Below are 20,361 nucleotides of genomic sequence, written 5' to 3'. Positions count from 1 at the left end.
GTGTGTTGCAGTGCATTAACACACGCTAATCAGATTTGTATCATCCATCAGGACAGAAACGCATTAATAGACTCAAACAAGCAAAGACAAAATGAGTAATTTAATTTATCCAGCGCACGAAGCTGCCCCCACGCAGACATGGATGTCTGTGAGCACATATGTGAAAACAGTGGCCTTAAATAGTCCTTTTTTTTTCTACATAGTGCCACTCAGTAAAAGAAAAAACCCCTGAAGCCCACATTCAAAGGACAGTGCAATGTCTCCAGCTGCTTTAGCTTACAATTTTATGATAGTGCAGTGACAGTCACATATAGTACTTCTATTATCTTCACATTGAAATAGCTTTACAGATTAAATATACACCATGAACATCCTGATATTGTCTGTGATGTTTAACTAGTGGTTAAGATTAAGTTTGATTATTTCAGTTCAACAGGTTATACCACAGCCTTTTTACCACATAACAGTATAGAGGTATATCTCTGTAGATTTGTTTATGTTTTTCTTGCACAGCTGGAATTATTGATCGAGTGTTTCCAGATATATTTTTATATCTGGAAACTTATTTCAGTGCATGAGAAGCCCTCCTGCTTGCTCAAGACGATCGACGGTAGGTGATGCGCAAGTGCTGCATCAGGGGCTGGTTGTCTGTTGCCATAGAAACTGTCTGCTCCAGCTTCCCGTCAGACCGGAGCTGAAACACTCTGCAAATCTAAAGAGGGGAAAGCGAGCAGGAGTCACTTTATTGATCACAAGAGGTTTGATGGCCAAGTGTCATATTTAATCCTCTTATTTCTGCAGCTCAGTGAGTGCGTCTTGCAGACTCGGGATTAGCTTTACCTGCTTTACGTAAGGCTCTTTTGCAAAAGAGGTTCGGACTAGTTGCAGGGACTGCAGGCTCAGCTGCTGCCCTGTCAGCTCTCCCTCCTCGATTTCCACCAGACCTGCAGCAGACGACACAAGGGGTATCGTGTGGGTATTGAAAGAAGGGTAAATCACTGGAAAAAAATAATTAATTTGCCACAAATGTGATCTAATAAAAGCTTTTTATCACTGCAGTAAGCTTTGAAAAAATACTGTTTGAAATAGTTTTCTTTCCTGTGGTTATTGAATGTCATAGCAGGAGAAAACAGATGAGTAAAACACATTTACTCGGCCCTGTAAGCTTGAATATCAGGAAAAGCCAGCCAAACGCAATCCAGACATTATTGTGTTGTTTTTTGCACTGAGAGACACTTTTGGTCCCCTAAAGAGGATTTATCCAGAGCAAAAAAAGAAAATTACCAGCACTGTAATAACATTTTTAAACATTTTGTCAGTTCACCTTCATTTAAAAATACTGGTGGCCACCAGTGCTGAGACCAGTGTTACCCCTCAGCCTCCTGGTGGACACATCAATGGTATCAGTTTCAAAATCCTGTGACGACAACACCCCATCAGGCTGTAGGGCCTACAGGCTTGTGGGGTGGTTACTGGTGATGACGAGCGAGGCTGATGCACATTTACAAAAGGTACATCGGGACTCATCACATCAAATGACCTTTACAACTGAACCAGAGTCCAATCTGATGAAAAAAAAAAAAAGTGAATACAATGACGTGAATTTCACCTGAGTTCTGTGCAATGATGAAGGCCACTCTGTTAGTCCCCGGCTGCATTCGAACAAACCCGCACTCTCTGTGCAGGGGCTTCTTAGACTCGGCATGAAATGCATTGAACCTGTAAAACACGACATCAGTGGGAGATCATGTGACGTCCGGTGACGAGCTCTTGTTATCGGCAGATTTTATTAATTTTATTCCAGTTGAATTTAAATGAAATACACAAACTTAAAACTTACACAAAAGACATTTTCCAGCGTGTTAAACTTAAGCATAATTTATGAGTCTGTTCTCTTGAAACACTGAACTCAAAGTCACACAGTTCACTCGTAAGATATTCTGACGTGCAGAACAGCCAGTGACCTTGCAGTTATATTGACTAAATGTTCCAATCTATAAATATCTGTTATTACTTGATTTGCCACTTCTTCATATAACCTACATGAAGTTGATGACTGGTTGTCCTACATGACTGAAATGCAGCGTCTCTGTGTAACGGAAAAGTTTTATGGTGGGGAAGGAGCCCTCTCCTGGTTCATCACACTCCCAGGTGCCCAGAAGCCATTCCAGAGGGAGGAGGGTGGGGTTCAGCTCCACTGATGGTTAAAAAGATAAAGCACAAGACACAAACAAACAAATTACGCAGCATTACTATAAAAAAAGAAAAGAAAAAAGAAGCTTCATCATGTAATCATGTAACAGAATCATTTTCTGAAGGATTCAAACTGGATTTGTTTGATTTGCTCCTTGGGCAGATAGACTTAAAATCTGAACCATCTTCAGTTAAAAGAAAAATGTCATGGCATGATAATGTTTAATACCAAATATATTTAACAGAAGCTCTCTTTAATCAAAAAGATTAGGATTTTTAAACTCTTTAAACTTCCACTAGAATTTTTTCTTATTACTTAAAAAAAAACAGTCAGAAAGTCAAGCACAGAACACGTTTTTGTGTATCAGATGGGCAGAGATAAAAGCAAACTGCACACACTTTGTTAAGTAAAATAACCCACGCTCTTTGTTTAACTACGTGCAGACTCAAAGACCATTTAGAGGCAGGGAAAAAACCTCCGACAGGAACGTTCAAACTTGCATACATCTACAACACTACATGCCAAACAGTAGCTTCCATCCAAAATGGCTTTAAAAGAAGGAGCTTTTTGGCCAGTTTCAACAAATGTGGAGATTTTGTAGCAAGAAAAAGAAGTCTGAGGCTAAATCCCAGGAAAATATGTCACATTTAGAGAAATGGGTATAATAGAGAGCCAGATACTTGGACAGGCAGACTTTACCAGAGAGAAATGTTCCCAAGCAAAAAAAGATGAGCTAAATTTGTCACGTCATTCAATGCAGTGGAACAAAGCATTAAAAACAAATTAAGATTTACTGAGACTGATAATATCCACAAATTACTCTTAATCAATTTTAGGAAGCATGATGTACATGGCATGCATTGTCTCCAAGCAAACCGCCAACAAACATGACTGGGTAAAGAAAACAAAACTATATCTATCTATCTATCTATCTATCTATCTATCTATCTATCTATCTATCTATATGTATGGAGAGAGAGAGAGAGAGAGAGAGAGAGAGAGCCTGAGAGGTTTTGCAAAGAATAATTGGAGAAACTCCCCAACAGTAGGTGTGCCAAGCTTGTAGCATCAAGCTCAGAGACTTGAGGCTGTAATTACTGGCAAAGGGGCTCAAGCTAACTTTTTTTTTTCTCCACATTTTTTTTCCGGGTAGAATTTTGAACACTGGATTTAATCCATGTTGTAAAAAGGCTGTAACTTGATAAAATGTAGAATAAGTGAAGTGCTGTAAATACTTTCTGGATGCACTGTAAGCAAAATTATTGTAGTCACCACATAGGAAGGAGGAGACATCTGTTAATTATTTTATTAACTGTAACCCTTATTTTCCAACTCTTTACAATGTCACAGCTTTTTAAGCTGTAATAATAAAATGATGATTTTAAGGCAAATGACTGGAGTGTAAATGTGCCAGTTTGTGAAGGGGAATATCCGCTGCATAGTGGAACTCTTCATGGTGACTCGAGCGCACTACAAATCTCTGGCATTACAGCAAAGCTGCTTTTTCCATAAACTCACCGTTTCCCATTTTCTTTGTGATGTTCAGCCATGTTTTAGATGTTACAACACCTCTTTATTTGAGCTTTGAGAATTAAAGTTTACCACCATCTTCTGATACCTTAGGGTATTTACAACCAGGTGAAACCAGTGGAAGAATCCATGGACAACACAATACTGCTGGAGGAACATTACCTACAAAACAACCTGAAACCAGCTAAGCAACAATTATTATGCAGAAACATGCATGTTCTATTGAAATTACACAACAGGGAATGAAAGCGTGGCAGTAAGGTAGCATGCATAGTGCTGTTAATTATCTGAAAGCAATATTCCTGGTGGAAAAAAAAAAGTTTTTCTTTAAACTAACGATACTTTCCAGTACCACATTACCAAATCAAAAGTCTCATAGTTTATCACAAGATAAACTTCACCATTACTGGCTATTTCAATTTGAGGAATTGAACAATGTGATGTGATCCAATAATATAAAAATTCATTTTAAAACACTACCTCTCAATCAAGTAAAATAAACTGCAAAAAAGGTTTTGATGATTTGGAAATAAGTGAAGCTGCATTTATGAATAACACAATATGAGAACATAATCTGGTCCCTTTCATTGGCATTCTGGATAAAGCAGAGGCAAGTCAAACAAGATGGTAAATGGAAATTTCCAATCTCACTAAAACCTCGAAGCACCTTACAATATGAGCCATTCACGTGTCACACAGGGACACTTCAATGTGAAGAAGGTCAATTCCTGAGCCAAAGCATAGAGGAGCTTTCTGCTTTAAGTTCTATTTTTCCTTTGAGTTTGCAGTGTGAGTCTGGTCAGGTTTAAGTACCTAAACTACTCAGTAGGATTTAGTGGAGAAAAAAAGAAAAAGAAAACAGGTCATGGAATTTGATAAAATATGTCCTTTCAACAAGCTAAACGACATCCTACTGGTTTTGTGGACAGAAAGCCTTGAAGGTCATTTTCTTCTAAAAGTGCAGCTGAGGTGTATCATCATAGGGAAAGGGCTGAGCGTGGAAGAAAGTCAACTAAGGCTGCACGCTACGAGAGCGAAACAGTAAACACATCAAAAGAAATTCACTATTTTTCCATTAGAGACAAGAAGTGGTGGCTGGGGTAGGCAGTGCCCATTCTGAGAAATGAATGTTAAACCAGTCTCTGAACGAAATCACTTTATTTACCTACACGCCCTCTCTTATTATTCTTGCTTGGTGTCTTAGGTCCTCCCTTAGAGGTGCGAGAAAAATACGGCAACGCAACAGGCATTTAACGTGTTATTTTAAAGCAACGTCAATTTGAAAACACAGCTAGAGTTAGTGCTCCTCCTAAACAATAGAATTTAATTTATCTTCACACCCATGCTACAGACTCTGTTAAGTGAACTGAAGAACCCGTTTAGCTGCCCTCAGTGTTCCAACTTAAACACCTTTGATTCTTCTCCACTTGTCTCTCTGGTTTCTAAAATTTACCAGTCCCTTATATAGTTTCACAGCTGATCTTATGTTTTACCAGCTCTGTGTTTTTTCACCTGTTCACTTGGTGGATTTCAACGGCACCATTTAAAACGTGCAGAAAATGCAGCACACGTGCCTCATGGGTCCACTTCTGCACCCAGAGTGATATCTTTTGTTTTTCTCGTGATTTGCCTTTGCAATCTGAGACAAATATTTATGTAGTGTCTCCTTCCATATGTGTGTATAGCTGCAATCGTGCATACTGGTTCATAATTGTGGTTTAAGGCAACTTTTTTTTTCTTTGAATTTGTTGTAAAGGTGGACTGACTTTTGTAAGTACCCTTTAAAATTTACATTTAACGGGTATTAGTGTTGATTTTAGTTTAGTGGACACAGTCTGTATGATGTTGTTTTTTAATGACATAGCAAAGTGACTTAAGCCAAATGCTGACTTGACAAAGTTGGTTGTCCATCCAGTTCATCTACTCTGGTCCCAACCCTGTTGTTCACAACCGTTATGAATTTGAACTGCAGGTTTGAGAGAACGAGTTGCAGCAAGAAAGCCATTGCTAAGATGCCAGAATAAAACAAAGGGACTTGCCTGGGCCATGAAACACCGCTATTGGAGTACTGAAGACTGGAAGAAGGTATTATGGACTGATGAATCAAAATTTGGAACCTTTGCTTCATCACACAGGATCTTTGTACAGCTTCGAGTAGGCAAAAGGATGGTTCCACAGTGTGTGGCATCAACTGTCAAACATGGAGGAGGAAGTGTGATGGTCTGGGGCTGTTTTGTTGGATCCAAGGTCGGTGACTTGTACAGAGTAAGAGGCACCCTGAACCCAAACAGCTACCACAGCATTCTGCAGTGCCCTTTGGTATGTGCCTAGTATGTGCCTACAGCAAGATAATGACCGAAAACAAACCCAGTGTCTGGGCTAGTAATCAACAATGTAATCAATAGTAATCAACAATAGGGCCGTAATGATGCACTGAATACAGATCTTGATTCAAATGTGCTGTATTCATTTAGTCTCACATTAGAGCAAAGAACTCCACATGCATTAATCAGCGCATGCTTGATTGTGCACACATGGTCAGCACTCGCATCTAAACTGCAAAATATTTACCGTTCAGCTGTGTGCAGGACCTCAAAGTTATTTCAGATCTTCGCTGCACTGCTGCGTCTCAGCGCACTAAAGGTCAGCTCTGCTGCGTAATTCTCTTTGGCCTCGTTGAGCCACTCCTGCGAAAATGCCTCCAGACCTGCAGGTCAGGTCACAGTGAGGTATCCAGGTCGAGCAGTGACCCACATTTGGGAGCTGCTCTCGTAAAGGGTTTATGCCTCACTGTTCCTTAGTAGTTTCTTGTGGGATTTCTGTTACTGAATCTTATATGTAGGAGGTGGTTCTTGAATCTGAAATTTTCCATCCATTCGCTTCCGCTTATCCTTTTCAGGGTCGCGGGGGGCGCTGGAGCCTATCCCAGCTGTCATAGGGCGAAAGGCGGGGTACACCCTGGACAGGTCGCCAGTCTGTCGCAGGGCCAACACACAGGGACAGACAACAATTCACACTCACATTCACTCGCACATTCACACCTAGTGGCAATTTGGATTATCCAATTAACCTATCCCCACAAGCTGCATGTCTTTGGACGGTGGGAGGAAGCCGGAGTACCCGGGGAGAACATGCAAACTCCACACAGAAAGACCCCGGCCTGATGGTGGAATTGAACTCAGGACCTTCTTGCTGTGAGGCAACAGTGCTAACCACCATGCCACCGTGCTGCTCAGCTGAAATTTTAGTAAAAAAAACAAAAACAAGACAAGACAAAACAAAACAAAACAAAACAAAACAAAAAAAATCCACCTCTTTGTCCAATGCTTTGCTGTTGTCATAGAAAATAAAAGGGCACTAATGCAGTCAGGGAGCCTTATTAGCTTTTAAAACACATTTATATATTTCCATCCAGGAGGAACGAGCCTTCAATAATAATAATGATAATAATGATAATAATTAAAAAAAAAATCAAAAAAATAAATAAAAAAAATCACACTGCATCCTACACTACAGTTGCGCTGTCCTGTGACAAGACTTTGAAAGTGCATGATGAATCTTCTCTGAATATGCTACATCGCTGGTCAAACCAAAGCCCTGCGTGACCGGCTCATTTGGTTTAATGATGGAGGGCAAGAAGGCAGAAGTGGTGTCCCACAGGAAGAAAAAGAGAGAGATAACTGAAGCAATTTTGGATGCTCAGGGCTCTAGAGTGTGACCAATTTGGTTGCACATGCGACCTAATTTCTCAATGGTGCAACTAAAAAAAAAATCCTAGGTCCAACCGGTGCGACCAGCCGTTCAAATAAAAAAAGAAAAAAAAAAGTATCCTAAACTGTGAAAGTCTCTGTGTGGTCAGACACACATTTTGCCCATATCGTGGTCTAAACCAGTCAGAGTCAAAATTGAATCGAATCGTACTGATTATATAAATCATTGACAATACCCAGTCCTAGTAAGTAGCCTAGGCTGTGGATGTAGCTGTGGGTAATGAGAAAAGAACGATTTATAACTTTTTTATTAAGTTAAGGCCCGATCCATGTGAAATTCACAGCCAGTGCTCTGACACGGAACCATCAACCTCTCAGGTTATGCCTAACACTGGTCTGGAGACGGCATCAGATAGTGAGCCACATACGATCGACTCCGAGCCAGACCCCACTGAAAGTAAAAGGGGGAAAGTGTATATGTAGTGTATTTCAAAGAGAGTGGTTTGACCCGTTTCCCTGGCTAAGATACAGTAAAGCTGACAACATGATGAACTGCATTTACTGTCATGAGTTTGGAAAGACCATGGCAGTCCTGCTAATACGTTCCAAATCGAAACGCTAAAAACGCACAGTGTATCCTGAAAACACATTATATGATGTGATAAATGCACTACCCAAGTGTCCCCTCTCCCCATGCCTTTTTGCAGCAGGCAGCAGCAAACAGGCCTTCAGAGGAGTCCGAGATGATGATTACGTTTGACATTGCCTACAATATTGCCAAAGCACTTAAGCACAAGCACTTTTTCAGTAACTTATCTTTCTGGTAGAACTGTGCTCCAAATAAAGAATTACAAATCAATATTGTCTGTATGGACAGAATTTTTTTCAAGTGAACATGTAAAACTGTGGGGTTAAGAGATTCGGTTGAAAAATTTGGATGCACCTCACATTTGTGCTGGTGCACCTAAGAAAAAAGTCTAGAGCCCTGCACTAGGTGGCGTAATGTTGCTGCAAACGAAGGTCTTCGTTTTACAACAACCTCTCATGTAAATCGAAACCTTAAATCTAAACGCTGTTGATATGAAAGATAAAACTGAGGACTTGTCCTCGCAGGACCGTCACAGGAGCAGCTCGGTCCTTCCGGTGGTAGTTTGTTTACTGTTAACGAGGCTAACTTTGAAGTTAGCTTGGTTAAGTTAAAGATAGAAAAATAACTGTGCAGTTGGCTTGAGTTAAAGTGCAAAGAGAGTTCGAATGACACGAAAACAAAGATACTACACTTATAAACGTCTGAGCCTTTATAAGTAACATTAAAAGTCAGCACAGTTAGCTTGTGCTTACAGGAGCTGATGACGATTGAGAATAATACTACCAGTATTAAACTGTTAAAATGTTGTTGTTGTTTTTTCAATTTAAAATAAAAATAAAAAATAACCTACCCGTGTTATTGACAGGACAGGCCATTACAGTCGGTTTCGGAACAGCCAAACTTAGCCAGTACTACAGAAACGTCACTCCACGCACAGCGCGGTGTTGACGCAGAATGATGTAGATTTACGCAAGGCATCCTGGGAAACGTAGTATGCACAGAGAAGTACTCCCTTCTTTTTCTTCTTTCGTCTGCTCCCTTTAGGGGTCGCCACAACGGATCATTTGAATCCACCTCATCCTGTCCCTAGCGTCCTCCTCTGTCACACCAGTCCAGCTGTCATTCCTCTTCTCTCCAGAGCATACCATGCAGAACAGGTGTTTGATAAAATAAAGCTCACTTTATTGACATTTTCAGTGCACTCACCATGGGCCCAATAATATCTGTTTATTTATTTCATCATTAGCCTACTTATACAAGAAAAAACTGTGTTTTTCTAAAATCCCTGTAGTCATAAAAGCATTCCCAAAATGTATGCACAGTTCCAACTGTCCTTCATACGGACACTGAGTGTTCTTTTCTTTAAATTCCCTAATGAATTAGTACATAGTCAGTGGTTTAGGAATATAGGCTCTTAAGGCTTGCTTTTTTTGCAGTTTTTCAGAGCATCTGCCAGGGCGTGCAGTGCCATGTCAGCATTAGTCTTCTCACAGTTGTATCCCATCAATCCAATCCTCATCACCTAATTAAATGAGAGATGGAAAGCACATTACATGAGTATACTCTGCAGCAATTCAGCAGGATGATTCAGAAAGCTGCTCAGACACCAAAGTGATGACTTTGCTGTTGTTAAAAAGCCATTGTAATTAAACCTGTCACACAGTACCTGGAAATGGTCCTTAAACATTATATCTTTGTTTGTCTGGATTAGTTTGATTCAAGACAAGATATGCATGTTAATTTAAGAGAAAAGGACAACAGGACAGGAAGCTGAAAAGCTAGAACGCCCTGAAACTACTACTACACATCAGAATTAGTTACCACCAATAATGACTGTAAAATTAACTCACCATGCCAATGGAAGGGCCCAGTCCTCCTGTCATCTCCATGTGGTGATGTTTCATGATATATGTCAGCATCTCCCTCCAGTCGTAGCCTTCAGGGATAGCAATGGTGGTGACGGAGGGAAGCCTCAAATCCTGCAGGACACATATAAAAAATGGCTTTCGTCGCAACACAAGGAAAACTGCTCCAGTGAGTTTAAAAGCAACACAAATATAAAGCTAAGTTGTACAGTGTTGTTTTGTTTGTCTCTATTATTTTGTTTCATGTAAATATCCCCTTTATTCTCTCTGTGTATCTATGTTTTCATGGCACCACGATGCTATTTTCTTGCATTTCTGTCTCACTCTTTCGGGGACGAATAGCTTGAGGCCCAGATCCTCCAGTCCTCTGTACAGGTAGGCTGCTACCTCCTTGTGCTTCTTCCAGGACTCCTCCAGCCCCTAGAGGGAGACAAAGATTTATTGTGTTTAGAAATAAATACCTAAAAGGGTAGGGACTTGATCATTGATAGTGTTCCTGTCAGTAATACCAACTCAGAGGTTACTAAACAGACAACGATTATAACATTTATTTTGTTTGACTGGGATCACTCAGATGCCTGGAGTCTAAAAGATCATGTAACTACCAAAGGAAGCATGCACATTTTGCCTCACATAATTTACTCCATTAGTTAGCACAAACATAAAAGAGAAGGCAGTTCACTCACTAAAATACTGACTGTATAACATACTTTTCAGTTAGATAATTTCAAAAGACAACTCACATCCTCAGTTCTCAAAAAGCTGGGGCACTGTGCATTAATTGGCAACAGATCAGTAACATGATTGGGTATAAAAAGAGCATCTTAGAGAGCAACATATGTTTCCATGGCTTCATATTAGCAGAGCCCTGCAGTCCAGACTTGTGACTAAACATCATGAAACAAAAGACATGACAAAGAAGAGCCAGGACGGTCGAGGAGCTAGAATATGATATTAGACAAAAATGGGGCAGCCTTCCTCTTGGTCTCTTTAGTTGTCAGACGCTTATAGGCGGCTTTTAAAAGAAGGGATGCTACACAGTGATAAACAGTACCCTATCCCAATTTTGTTGAGACATGTTGCTGCCATCAAATTAAAAAATTACCCTCTTTTCATAAAATGGTCCATTTTGTCAGTTTAAACACTTGATATGTTTTCTGTGTTCTGCTGTGAATGAAAAATGGCTTTATGATACTGTAAATCATTGCATTCTGTTTTTATTTGTACTTTGCATAGTTTCCGAAACCTTTTTGGAAATCTGTGTTGTATACAAAGAATAACAGTATCTAGAAATTACAGATTTTTTGTTCAGAAATGTGACTGAAGAAGTTGGGAAATATCCCTTTACCCTCTCAGCAAGAATGGCCAGACTCTCTCTCAGGGCGAAGAATCCAGACACTGGACCGGTGTGGTGGTATCTAAAAGCCACATGACACAATGACACTTTTACAATTCAAGGTTTAGTAGCTTGAATAATATTTTTGAATTTTTTTTTCTCATTCTAGGAGTTTTCCTGCAACATTTAACTTTAAACTAAAGTTTAGAGGGTATTTGGAACTACCAACAATCAGCTTGTAATCAGTTATCTGCTGTGGACTTACACCCTTGCTGGTTTGCCATCGCAGCCCCAGTAGTTGGACAGATGTGTCATATCAAAGAGGTAGGAGACTGGTTTTGTTTTCCTGTTAAACATCTTGTGGCTGTGCAGAGGAGATAGCATTGCCTGAACTACTTTTTGCTTTTTTGTGTGTTTTTTATTTTAAATATTTGTAACAATTTAGGATAAGATGCATGCATAACCACTCCACCGTCTCCCTCCTTACCATGCTCTGTCATTAAAAGAGATGGGTGCTGTACCAGGAGGTGCATTCAGAGCCTTTTGAGAACCAGAGTAGAGGATATCGATATCTGGAAACACAATAAAAGACGGATTAAATCCCACACAGGCGCATCTGATGGTAGGAGAGGAAGTTGATCTTTCATCACCGCCTTACTTTGCTTGTCCATAAAGATTGGTGCCGCACCGAGTGAAGCGACTGTGTCGACCAGGAAAAGGCAGTCATGTCTGCGCGAGATGTAACAATGAGGAGTGAGAAATATGACACTATAATCTGTTATGCGCTGTTTTAGACTGATGTGGTGGGAGGCTCACTTTCTGCAGATGTCTCCAATGCCATCAACTGGGTGACACAGACCAGCAGAGGACTCCCCGTGTGTGAGGAAAAACAGGCCAGGCTTGTGCTTTTTTATGGCCTACGGCGAGATGTGAAGACAAATTTAATCATGTGTGCATGGTGTAAGTGAATCTTAGTGATTTACCCAACTTAACCCTTACATACTGTTCAAATTTCATGCCTTCACAGATTTGTTTCAGCCACGCCAGGCTTTCCCTCATAATATACAAAATTTTAAAGTACAGCTCTATTTAGGATGTATCGATAGCCTGTCTGACATAAATAGATGATTAAACCTTAGTTAATGTTTCAGAAGTTTTATAGCACCCTTTTTTGTAGAAAAAAACATCTACTATCACATAATACCATTTCTCTAAGGCATGAAGACACTAACAGCCATAATGATTTGAATATATTTTATTGAAAGTGACTATGGTAAGAACATCCTGAAATGCTAGGATTTCTTATACAACTCTTTATAACCATTACAACACTCATCACTGCTATATGATTAAAAAATCTCAATCACTACCATATATTATATAATACCATAACAATGAATATTAACAATATTCATTTAACATTAATTAAAACTTTGAACACAAAATGTGCTTATTGCAAACTAGTCTGTTTGTTCACAGCAGTGACAGGAGTGCGTGGGACCTGCACATGTGTTCACACACTCTCTGAAATGGCAGCTCAGGTGCCTTTATTATCTTATGACGCCCTTCAGGCCTATTTTGGTCTTGGTCTCTGTTCTAATCTCACTTAGGGCAGAATAAATAGATTTTAATAATCATGGGTGGCATGCTTGCAGGTGTAAATGTAACATATTTTCCATTATTTAGAGTTTGTCTTACTGTCCACTCAAAGTGCTTTGAACTGAAAGTTACACTTTAACTATTCATTATAACAAATACCTCATATACTTATGGCCAGTGTAGAGTCACCAGTTAACCTAACACTGATGTCTTTGGACTGCAGGAGGATCCCAGAATACCCAGGAGACCATGCAACATGCACCCCAGCCAGGATTTAAACCAGGAATCTTTTTTCTGTGGGGCAACAGTGCTAACCACCCTATTTTAAATCTTGTGTCAAGGCACCATGTCTAAATTCACCCTCTGACCACTCTAGGTTTTTTTTCCAATTGTGCACAAAATATCACTGAATACTGCAAAGCTTGTTTTTACTACTTCACTGTTTTGAGATCCCCTCCACGATCCTTCACAGACCAGCAGGACAATTCTGGTGACAGTGTCAGAGGACAGTGTCATGGTCAACCTTTAACTCTGTCACCACTGGCCCATACAAAAATACAGACAGACGTGTATTTTTTGTGTCTTTGTGCACACAGACATGAAACACACACACTTGGCAAGTACAGTTTCACAATTTCAAGATTCCCTAAAACCAACGTTTTCCTTTATTTGACCAACACTGACATTTTACAATACTCGCTTTAGGTATATTCATCAAAGTTAGGGCAGAAAGAAAAGACTTGAACAATATGTAAGGATTAAAAATCTCACCTTTAGCATCATGGGCTCGGGCGGATATTTTTATTTTATTTTATAGTAATAATTTCTCCTTCAACAATATCTTTAAATACCTGCTCAATTTCCGTATTGGTGAAATATCCTCCAGGCGTTTTTACCATTCTGTGTACATTGGCACCTACAGATAAAAACATATTCTCTGTAAGCTACTGAATAAATACATAAATTGGCTAATAGTTAAACAATCGGTATCAATGTAGTGTACTTATTAAGTGTGCGTAAACCTGTGCGTAAACGCTTACCCATCCTCTCTGCAATTTCTGCAACGCGCTTTCCCCAGATCCCGTTGATGGCTATGAGCACGCTCTCTCCGGGCTCCACCGTGTTGAATACCGCACACTCCATAGCCGCGTGCCCGGAGCCGCTCATAGCTATAGTCATGTTGTTCTCTGTCTGAAAGGCATACTGGATTCCTTTCTTGATGTCATTCATGATCTGTGACACGAAGTGAAAATTGGAAATAATTTCAAGTTTAATTTGTCAGGAATGGTCACTGTTGACGCTCAGGTGGGCTGTGCGTAATTACGCACAAGCTTATGTCCTAAGGATACATTTGGTCTTTTGTTGTTGTTGTTTTTAAAAATAAATTTTAACATGAAAAAAAGACAGAGAAGAATTTTTGGTCTGAGTTATTTGTGTGCCAAAAACAACTTAAAATCAAAAATTTCAATCTAATAAAGCAATTTTAGTGGTAAAAATGATGATTAGGCCTTGCCAAAGCAAAGATGGAAAACAAAAATATCCACTGGTCACAAACTTACAGAGCTAGTCCAGATTCACCACATTAGGAAGCCGTTCCTATTTCCCAGATAAAAATAATTTGAATTTCCAGTATAAATTAACTCAAACAAAAAGCACTTACCTCATACATTTCTGGGTGCAGGTGACCAATTATTGGTCTGGACCCTGCAGCTAAGATGCGTGGAGGAACGTTCGACGGTCCCGGTCCGAACAGGTAACGAAGAGGCACCTCCAGTGGTCGCAGCATGCATGCCGGCGGCGGTATAGTGACGGAGGACATGGAGCGGTCCTGGCGCAGCAGCACTGGCGCGCTCCTCGCGGCCAGCGGACCTTCGAGGGCCGCTGATGTCTGCTGGGCGAGCAGGGCGCCCCGGCTGAACAATGCCCGCTGCATCATGGCTGATGACCCGATACTGAGAAGCTTGCGCCCGGTGAGGTCACTTATGCGAGACAGTTAGACTGAACCGGAGTGTGTGACAAGGTGAAGATTTAAAACAAACAGGTCTTTGACCTGCTGGCCACGAAGTGTTGTGCGTCACACTTAAGGGTTGGCATCTTGTGCATGACGACACACCAAATAGCAATGCATGTAGTAATGAGAATGTACTGTTCTACACATTTATTTATTATAGCCTAGTTTTTGTAGCTTCCTGTTCTCATGCTAGAGATAGTGGAAGCTTTTAAACTTTTTTTAACGTTTTAAACTTTAAACTTTAAGCCTCTCATATCATAATTTTATAAGGGCCTTTTAATGTTGGAAAAACTATATGTGGAGATTAAAAACCATTTTGGGAAACCTTTCATTGCATTAGTAATAAACGTGTGTGGGTAGAACTATTAAACATCCTAGTGACACAAGTTATTCAATACTGTTTAGTGTAATTTATACTTAAGTTATGTCTGGCCAAGACTGTCCTGTAAAGACTCAGAGGTCTACTACAGCTTTTACAGTTTGGATCCACCACAACTGGTTTTGGTGACTCATTTCTGGTCTAAATCAACACACTTGACTCTTGAACTATGTGGAAAAATGAAGTCCTACACTTGTCAGCTTAGAACCAGTTGAGGTGAGTTTGTAGGTTAGTTGATTTTGTAACTGCAAGTATTCAGTCTGTAAAGAGGAGTTTCCTCTCAGAGAGCCAATCTGCTCTCTCAGAGGAAGAAGTGGGGCAGGGAAACAAACAGCCACACACCTACCAACCCACCCACCCACCCATCCACTCATATGAACACAACACACTCCAACAAACAACTCGGGCTTATTATCTAATGTGTATGAGTATTGACATATGCTATTATGTGGGGTCGTTCTCTTGATAAGAAACAAAAATATAAATGATCATATGGTTATTACACAAGTGTTTTCTTGTTTCCAAACAGAACAGCAACCTATAGATTTACTGGATATCGGAAATCCAGATAAAGGAGGCAGGATAGAGATATTATATTTTTAAATTAAGAAAAAAAAGTTGTTATAACTTTCAGAGCTACTGGGCACTCTTCACTGCTTCCTCCAAGCTGAACCTCAACATATCTTATTTGTAGTGAAACAGCGTCTATGCTTCAAGCAACAGATGCATATTGGACAGCAATTTCCAAAGCATTAAGTTGAACATATAACTTGATCAGGAGTTGTTCTGTCTGACTTTATAAACGTTTCTACAAATTGACTACAAATATAATCTAGTGTTTGATTCCTTTGCTTTACTTTGACTAATTCTGCAGCATTTCTCAGTTTTTCTTCAGCAAGGTCAGTAGAAGGTTCTGGGTAAATAATTAAACCACTCGTAAATAGGTGGACTTGGTTTATCCTATCACTGGCCTTTGCACTGGACCCAACACTCAAAATCCACTAAAACAGAGCAGCAGGAGGAGGAGGAGCAGGGGAATGATCAACAAAATAAAGACTGTGAGCTCCTTCCCATCTAACCACAGTTAGACTTTTTGAAAATGGCTGTTTTTATGTTTACTAATAATCACAATACTTGCTAACAGTTGTGATGAGAAAGTAGACCCTTAAACATGATTTTTATCACAGTCCAGTGCAGCCAATAGCATGCTATATTTTACTTGAAGCATGTATATTTTTCCCCTCAGTCTGTACTTTACCCCATTCACTTCCCCAAAACATCATGGGTGACCAACTCCTGCACTGGGGTGGACCCTGATAAGTTCTGATTGATTGCACCCTTGATTCTGCTTATGGGTCAGACTCTGTATTGATTGTCTGATTGATTCAGGTGAGGGAGGTGAAAAGGAGAACTACACAAGTTTACAGTGTCAACACAAGTACAGGAAGTGCAGAATTATTAGGCAAGTTGTATTTTTGAGGAATAATTTTATTATTGAACAACAACCATGTTTTCAATGAACCCAAAAAAGTCATTAATATCAAAGCTGAATGTTTTTGGAAGTAGTTTTTAGTTTGTTTTTAGTTTTAGCTATTTTAGGGGGATATCTGTGTGTGCAGGTGACTATTACTGTGCATAATTATTAGGCAACTTAACAAAAAACAAATATATACCCATTTCAATTATTTATTTTTACCAGTGAAACCAATATAACATCTCCACATTCACAAATATACATTTCTGACATTCAAAAACAAAACAAAAACAAATCAGCGACCAATATAGCCACCTTTCTTTGCAAGGACACTCAAAAGCCTGCCATCCATGGATTCTGTCAGTGTTTTGATCTGTTCACCATCAACATTGCGTGCAGCAGCAACCACAGCCTCCCAGACACTGTTCAGAGAGGTGTACTGTTTTCCCTCCTTGTAAATCTCACATTTGATGATGGACCACAGGTTCTCAATGGGGTTCAGATCATGTGAACAAGGTGGCCATGTCATTAGTTTTTCTTCTTTTATACCCTTTCTTGCCAGCCACGCTGTGGAGTACTTGGATGCGTGTGATGGAGCATTGTCCTGCATGAAAATCATGTTTTTCTTGAAGGATGCAGACTTCTTCCTGTACCACTGCTTGAAGAAGGTGTCTTCCAGAAACTGGCAGTAGGACTGGGAGTTGAGCTTGACTCCATCCTCAACCCGAAAAGGCCCCACAAGCTCATCTTTGATGATACCAGCCCAAACCAGTACTCCACCTCCACCTTGCTGGCGTCTGAGTCGGACTGGAGCTCTCTGCCCTTTACCAATCCAGCCACGGGCCCATCCATCTGGCCCATCAAGACTCACTCTCATTTCATCAGTCCATAAAACCTTAGAAAAACCAGTCTTGAGATATTTCTTGGCCCAGTCTTGACGTTTCAGCTTGTGTGTCTTGTTCAGTGGTGGTCGTCTTTCAGCCTTTCTTACCTTGGCCATGTCTCTGAGTATTGCACACCTTGTGCTTTTGGGCACTCCAGTGATGTTGCAGCTCTGAAATATGGCCAAACTGGTGGCAAGTGGCATCTTGGCAGCTGCACGCTTGACTTTTCTCAGTTCATGGGCAGTTATTTTGCGCCTTGGTTTTTCCACACGCTTCTTGCGACCCTGTTGACTATTTTGAATGAAACGCTTGATTGTTCGATGATCACGCTTCAGAAGCTTTGCAATTTTGAGACTGCTGCATCCCTCTGCAAGATATCTCACCATTTTTGACTTTTCTGAGCCTGTCAAGTCCTTCTTTTGACCCAATTTGCCAAAGGAAAGGACGTTGCCTAATAATTATGCACACCTGATATAGGGTGTTGATGTCATTAGACCACACCCCTTCTCATTACAGAGATGCACATCACCTAATATGCTTAATTGGTAGTAGGCTTTCGGGCCTATACAGCTTGGAGTAAGACAACATGCATGAAGAGGATGATGTGGACAAAATGCTCATTTGCCTAATAATTCTGCACTCCCTGTATTTTGTCCTCTGAGTCCAAACAAAAAGTACACAGTTAAAAAACAGCCTTGCATGTGATTCAGGCATGGAAAAGCTTCACAGCCATTTGTCTGAGATCCCCTGCTTCAGTTAGTTGCCAACAAATTTTACAATTAGCTACACTCTGCTCAGCACCTCTTCTCTCTGTATGTCTGTATCACTCTCTGGGATGAGTCTCAAAACAATGATTAATGTGAAAGTAAAGCTTGGTGAAAGCATTCTTTAGGGATGTGTCCACTTTTAGGATGGGAATAAATATTTTTTCCTTATCAAAAAGATATGCAGGCAAAGCAGAAATATTTCCAGGATACTTGCATCTTGTTGTGCGGTCCTTTGGGTTCTTCATTCAGATCCAGCCAGAGTTTCAGGTCATAAATCCACTATGACTATGAACTGCTGAGACAGCTTTTCTGGATTAGCTTGCATCTCATCTTACTGAGTCACTTAGTGAATTTAAAATGACCTTTAATGTTTTCATTTTGAATTTACTGAACAAAAAAAGGCAATTTTCAAAAAGACATTCCTGTTTGTTTGTCATTTGGCATCCCATTTTATACTGTCTTTGCCATAGTTAGCGGAATTTGAGAGTGACCACTAATCTCAGCTGATATACCCAAGATATAGTGGTAAAAAAATGTTTTTCATTTACCTTTTAGGGCCCCAGCTGTGTGTGGGACGCTGGGATAAAGGCCTGGGCTCTCGCACCTTCACGCAGCTGACTGACCATGACGTAAATATACTCCATGACGTTCAATTTGTCCTAAAATTTTCTTCCCCTGGGCACCCTCTGTGTTCACCGAACATGTGACAAATCATGTGACACTTTTTGGCTTTTACTTCAGCTTTGTTAAAACTATTCTGACACCAGACGTCATCCTGCAGGTTTTCCAAAATTGTCATCTAACAATAATGCTACTCACACAGGCTTCCCTGCACCAGTTCTAACTACTCAGTTTAGCCTGCACTTGTTTAAACTGTCCAGTACTCTCACACAGTCTTTCAATAACCTATTATCATTCAATATGTTGTATTTTATAGTACATAAATCACCAAAATATCAACATCAGCAACAAATCCTGCACAGATCAAATGTCTGAGTAAAACAATGTAAAATGAATCACATGGACGTCACATGGAGCCCAACCTTTATATTTCTAGTTTTTCAAGCTTGATGTTCTTCTCCAGCCTCTTTAGGGTGCAGGCAAATTGTGTGCTAAACTGCACAGAAACAATTTGTGTGCTTGATCATATTTGAGCTATTTGAAAGATTGAATTTGAAAATAATCTGTTTTCTAAGTAACTGAGTTTATGCTTTTTCCGGTGACAGTGGGGGGGACATTGCTTAAATTTGTTGAGTTAGTATCTTCATAGCACATTGAAAATGAACCTATTTAGTATTGTTGTGTAATGCAGCAGTCTGTCAGATGAGTTACTCAATAATCCTGGGTGAAAGGGAAGTTTTGAGCAATAGTGAACTGATAATTAACAGACCTATAACAGATTCGCTCCAAACAAAATGCAAAAAACATCGAAATGACAGTTGACTGAGGTGCATGTGGCCACCAGTAGGTCAGATGTCAACTGCAAGAGGAGAGGACAACTTTCATGAGAACACAAACATTTTGTCACACAGTCAACAGACAGCACATGTGTGAGCATGTTTGTGATTCTGGCCCAAATGGAACCTCATAGGTAAACAAGATGATGTACAAACAAGAAAATAGAATTAAAGTTTCACTCAATGGACAATGATTCATCTGATAAATGACCAGCACTGACAGACAGTCTCTTGAAACAGACTCAGATTGTTCCAAATAAAGTCCAGTCACATGTTCAGCTGACAAATTATAGGTATGTAAAGATTATTGAGGCACAAATATCAAACCTCTTTCAGAAAGTTACATAAACTGTGAGACGTCTCTGCACCATCGTGACCATTTCAGAGCCACTGGAGCTGAAGCTTTGCCTTAAAGGCATTTCTGACATCCTGGCATGAATACTGTGGCAAGAAACAGGAGATAATTTAGTTATAAAAACACAACTAACTAACTATAAGAAATTATTTGTCAGCATGTCAGTATGGATGAGTGACAGTGTATGTGGAAATGGAAAGAAAGAACCCCG

The 20,361-nt window shown here is 40.0% G+C and overlaps 2 protein-coding genes across 2 annotated transcripts; both read right to left on the bottom strand.

Moving 5' to 3' along the window:
- Window positions 1-49: 49 nt before the first annotated feature.
- Window positions 50-8,979, bottom strand: thap4 (THAP domain containing 4). The gene is made up of 5 exons (XM_080907121.1): window positions 8,874-8,979; window positions 2,044-2,197; window positions 1,610-1,719; window positions 841-944; window positions 50-712 (listed from the first exon to the last, which is right to left on the bottom strand). Exons 1-5 carry the CDS (start codon window positions 8,896-8,898, stop codon window positions 596-598), a joined length of 510 nt encoding a protein of 169 aa, XP_080763247.1. The 5' UTR covers window positions 8,899-8,979; the 3' UTR covers window positions 50-595.
- A 128-nt stretch (window positions 8,980-9,107) lies between these two features.
- Window positions 9,108-14,867, bottom strand: agxtb (alanine--glyoxylate and serine--pyruvate aminotransferase b). Its single transcript, XM_080907120.1, has 11 exons — window positions 14,484-14,867; window positions 13,864-14,056; window positions 13,675-13,739; window positions 12,041-12,141; window positions 11,883-11,953; window positions 11,712-11,796; window positions 11,490-11,588; window positions 11,237-11,306; window positions 10,213-10,308; window positions 9,874-10,002; window positions 9,108-9,545 (listed from the first exon to the last, which is right to left on the bottom strand). Exons 1-11 carry the CDS (start codon window positions 14,757-14,759, stop codon window positions 9,438-9,440), a joined length of 1,293 nt encoding a protein of 430 aa, XP_080763246.1. The 5' UTR covers window positions 14,760-14,867; the 3' UTR covers window positions 9,108-9,437.
- Window positions 14,868-20,361: the final 5,494 nt, after the last annotated feature.

This window comes from Rhamphochromis sp. 'chilingali', assembly GCF_963969265.1.
Source record: "Rhamphochromis sp. 'chilingali' genome assembly, chromosome: 16".
Classification (NCBI taxonomy): Eukaryota; Metazoa; Chordata; class Actinopteri; order Cichliformes; family Cichlidae; genus Rhamphochromis; species Rhamphochromis sp. 'chilingali'.
This window is presented reverse-complemented; position numbering and strand designations above follow the sequence as displayed.

What these genes read in the sequence shown, in the direction of transcription:
- thap4 (XM_080907121.1), bottom strand. Translation starts at nt 8,898, where the DNA reads ATGGCCTGTCCTGTCAATAACACGG. An exon ending in CAACCAGTCATCAACTTCAT is followed by an intron (nt 1,720 to 2,043) that starts GTAGGTTATATG and finishes CGTGTTTTACAG; the next exon opens with GTTCAATGCATTTCATGCCG. An exon ending in CATCATTGCACAGAACTCAG is followed by an intron (nt 945 to 1,609) that starts GTGAAATTCACG and finishes CGTCTGCTGCAG; the next exon opens with GTCTGGTGGAAATCGAGGAG.
- agxtb (XM_080907120.1), bottom strand. Translation starts at nt 14,759, where the DNA reads ATGATGCAGCGGGCATTGTTCAGCCGGGGCGCCCTGCTCGCCCAGCAG. An exon ending in AATCTTTATGGACAAGCAAA is followed by an intron (nt 11,797 to 11,882) that starts GTAAGGCGGTGA and finishes TTGTGTTTCCAG; the next exon opens with ATATCGATATCCTCTACTCT. An exon ending in TCTTTTAATGACAGAGCATG is followed by an intron (nt 11,589 to 11,711) that starts GTAAGGAGGGAG and finishes TCCTCTGCACAG; the next exon opens with CCACAAGATGTTTAACAGGA.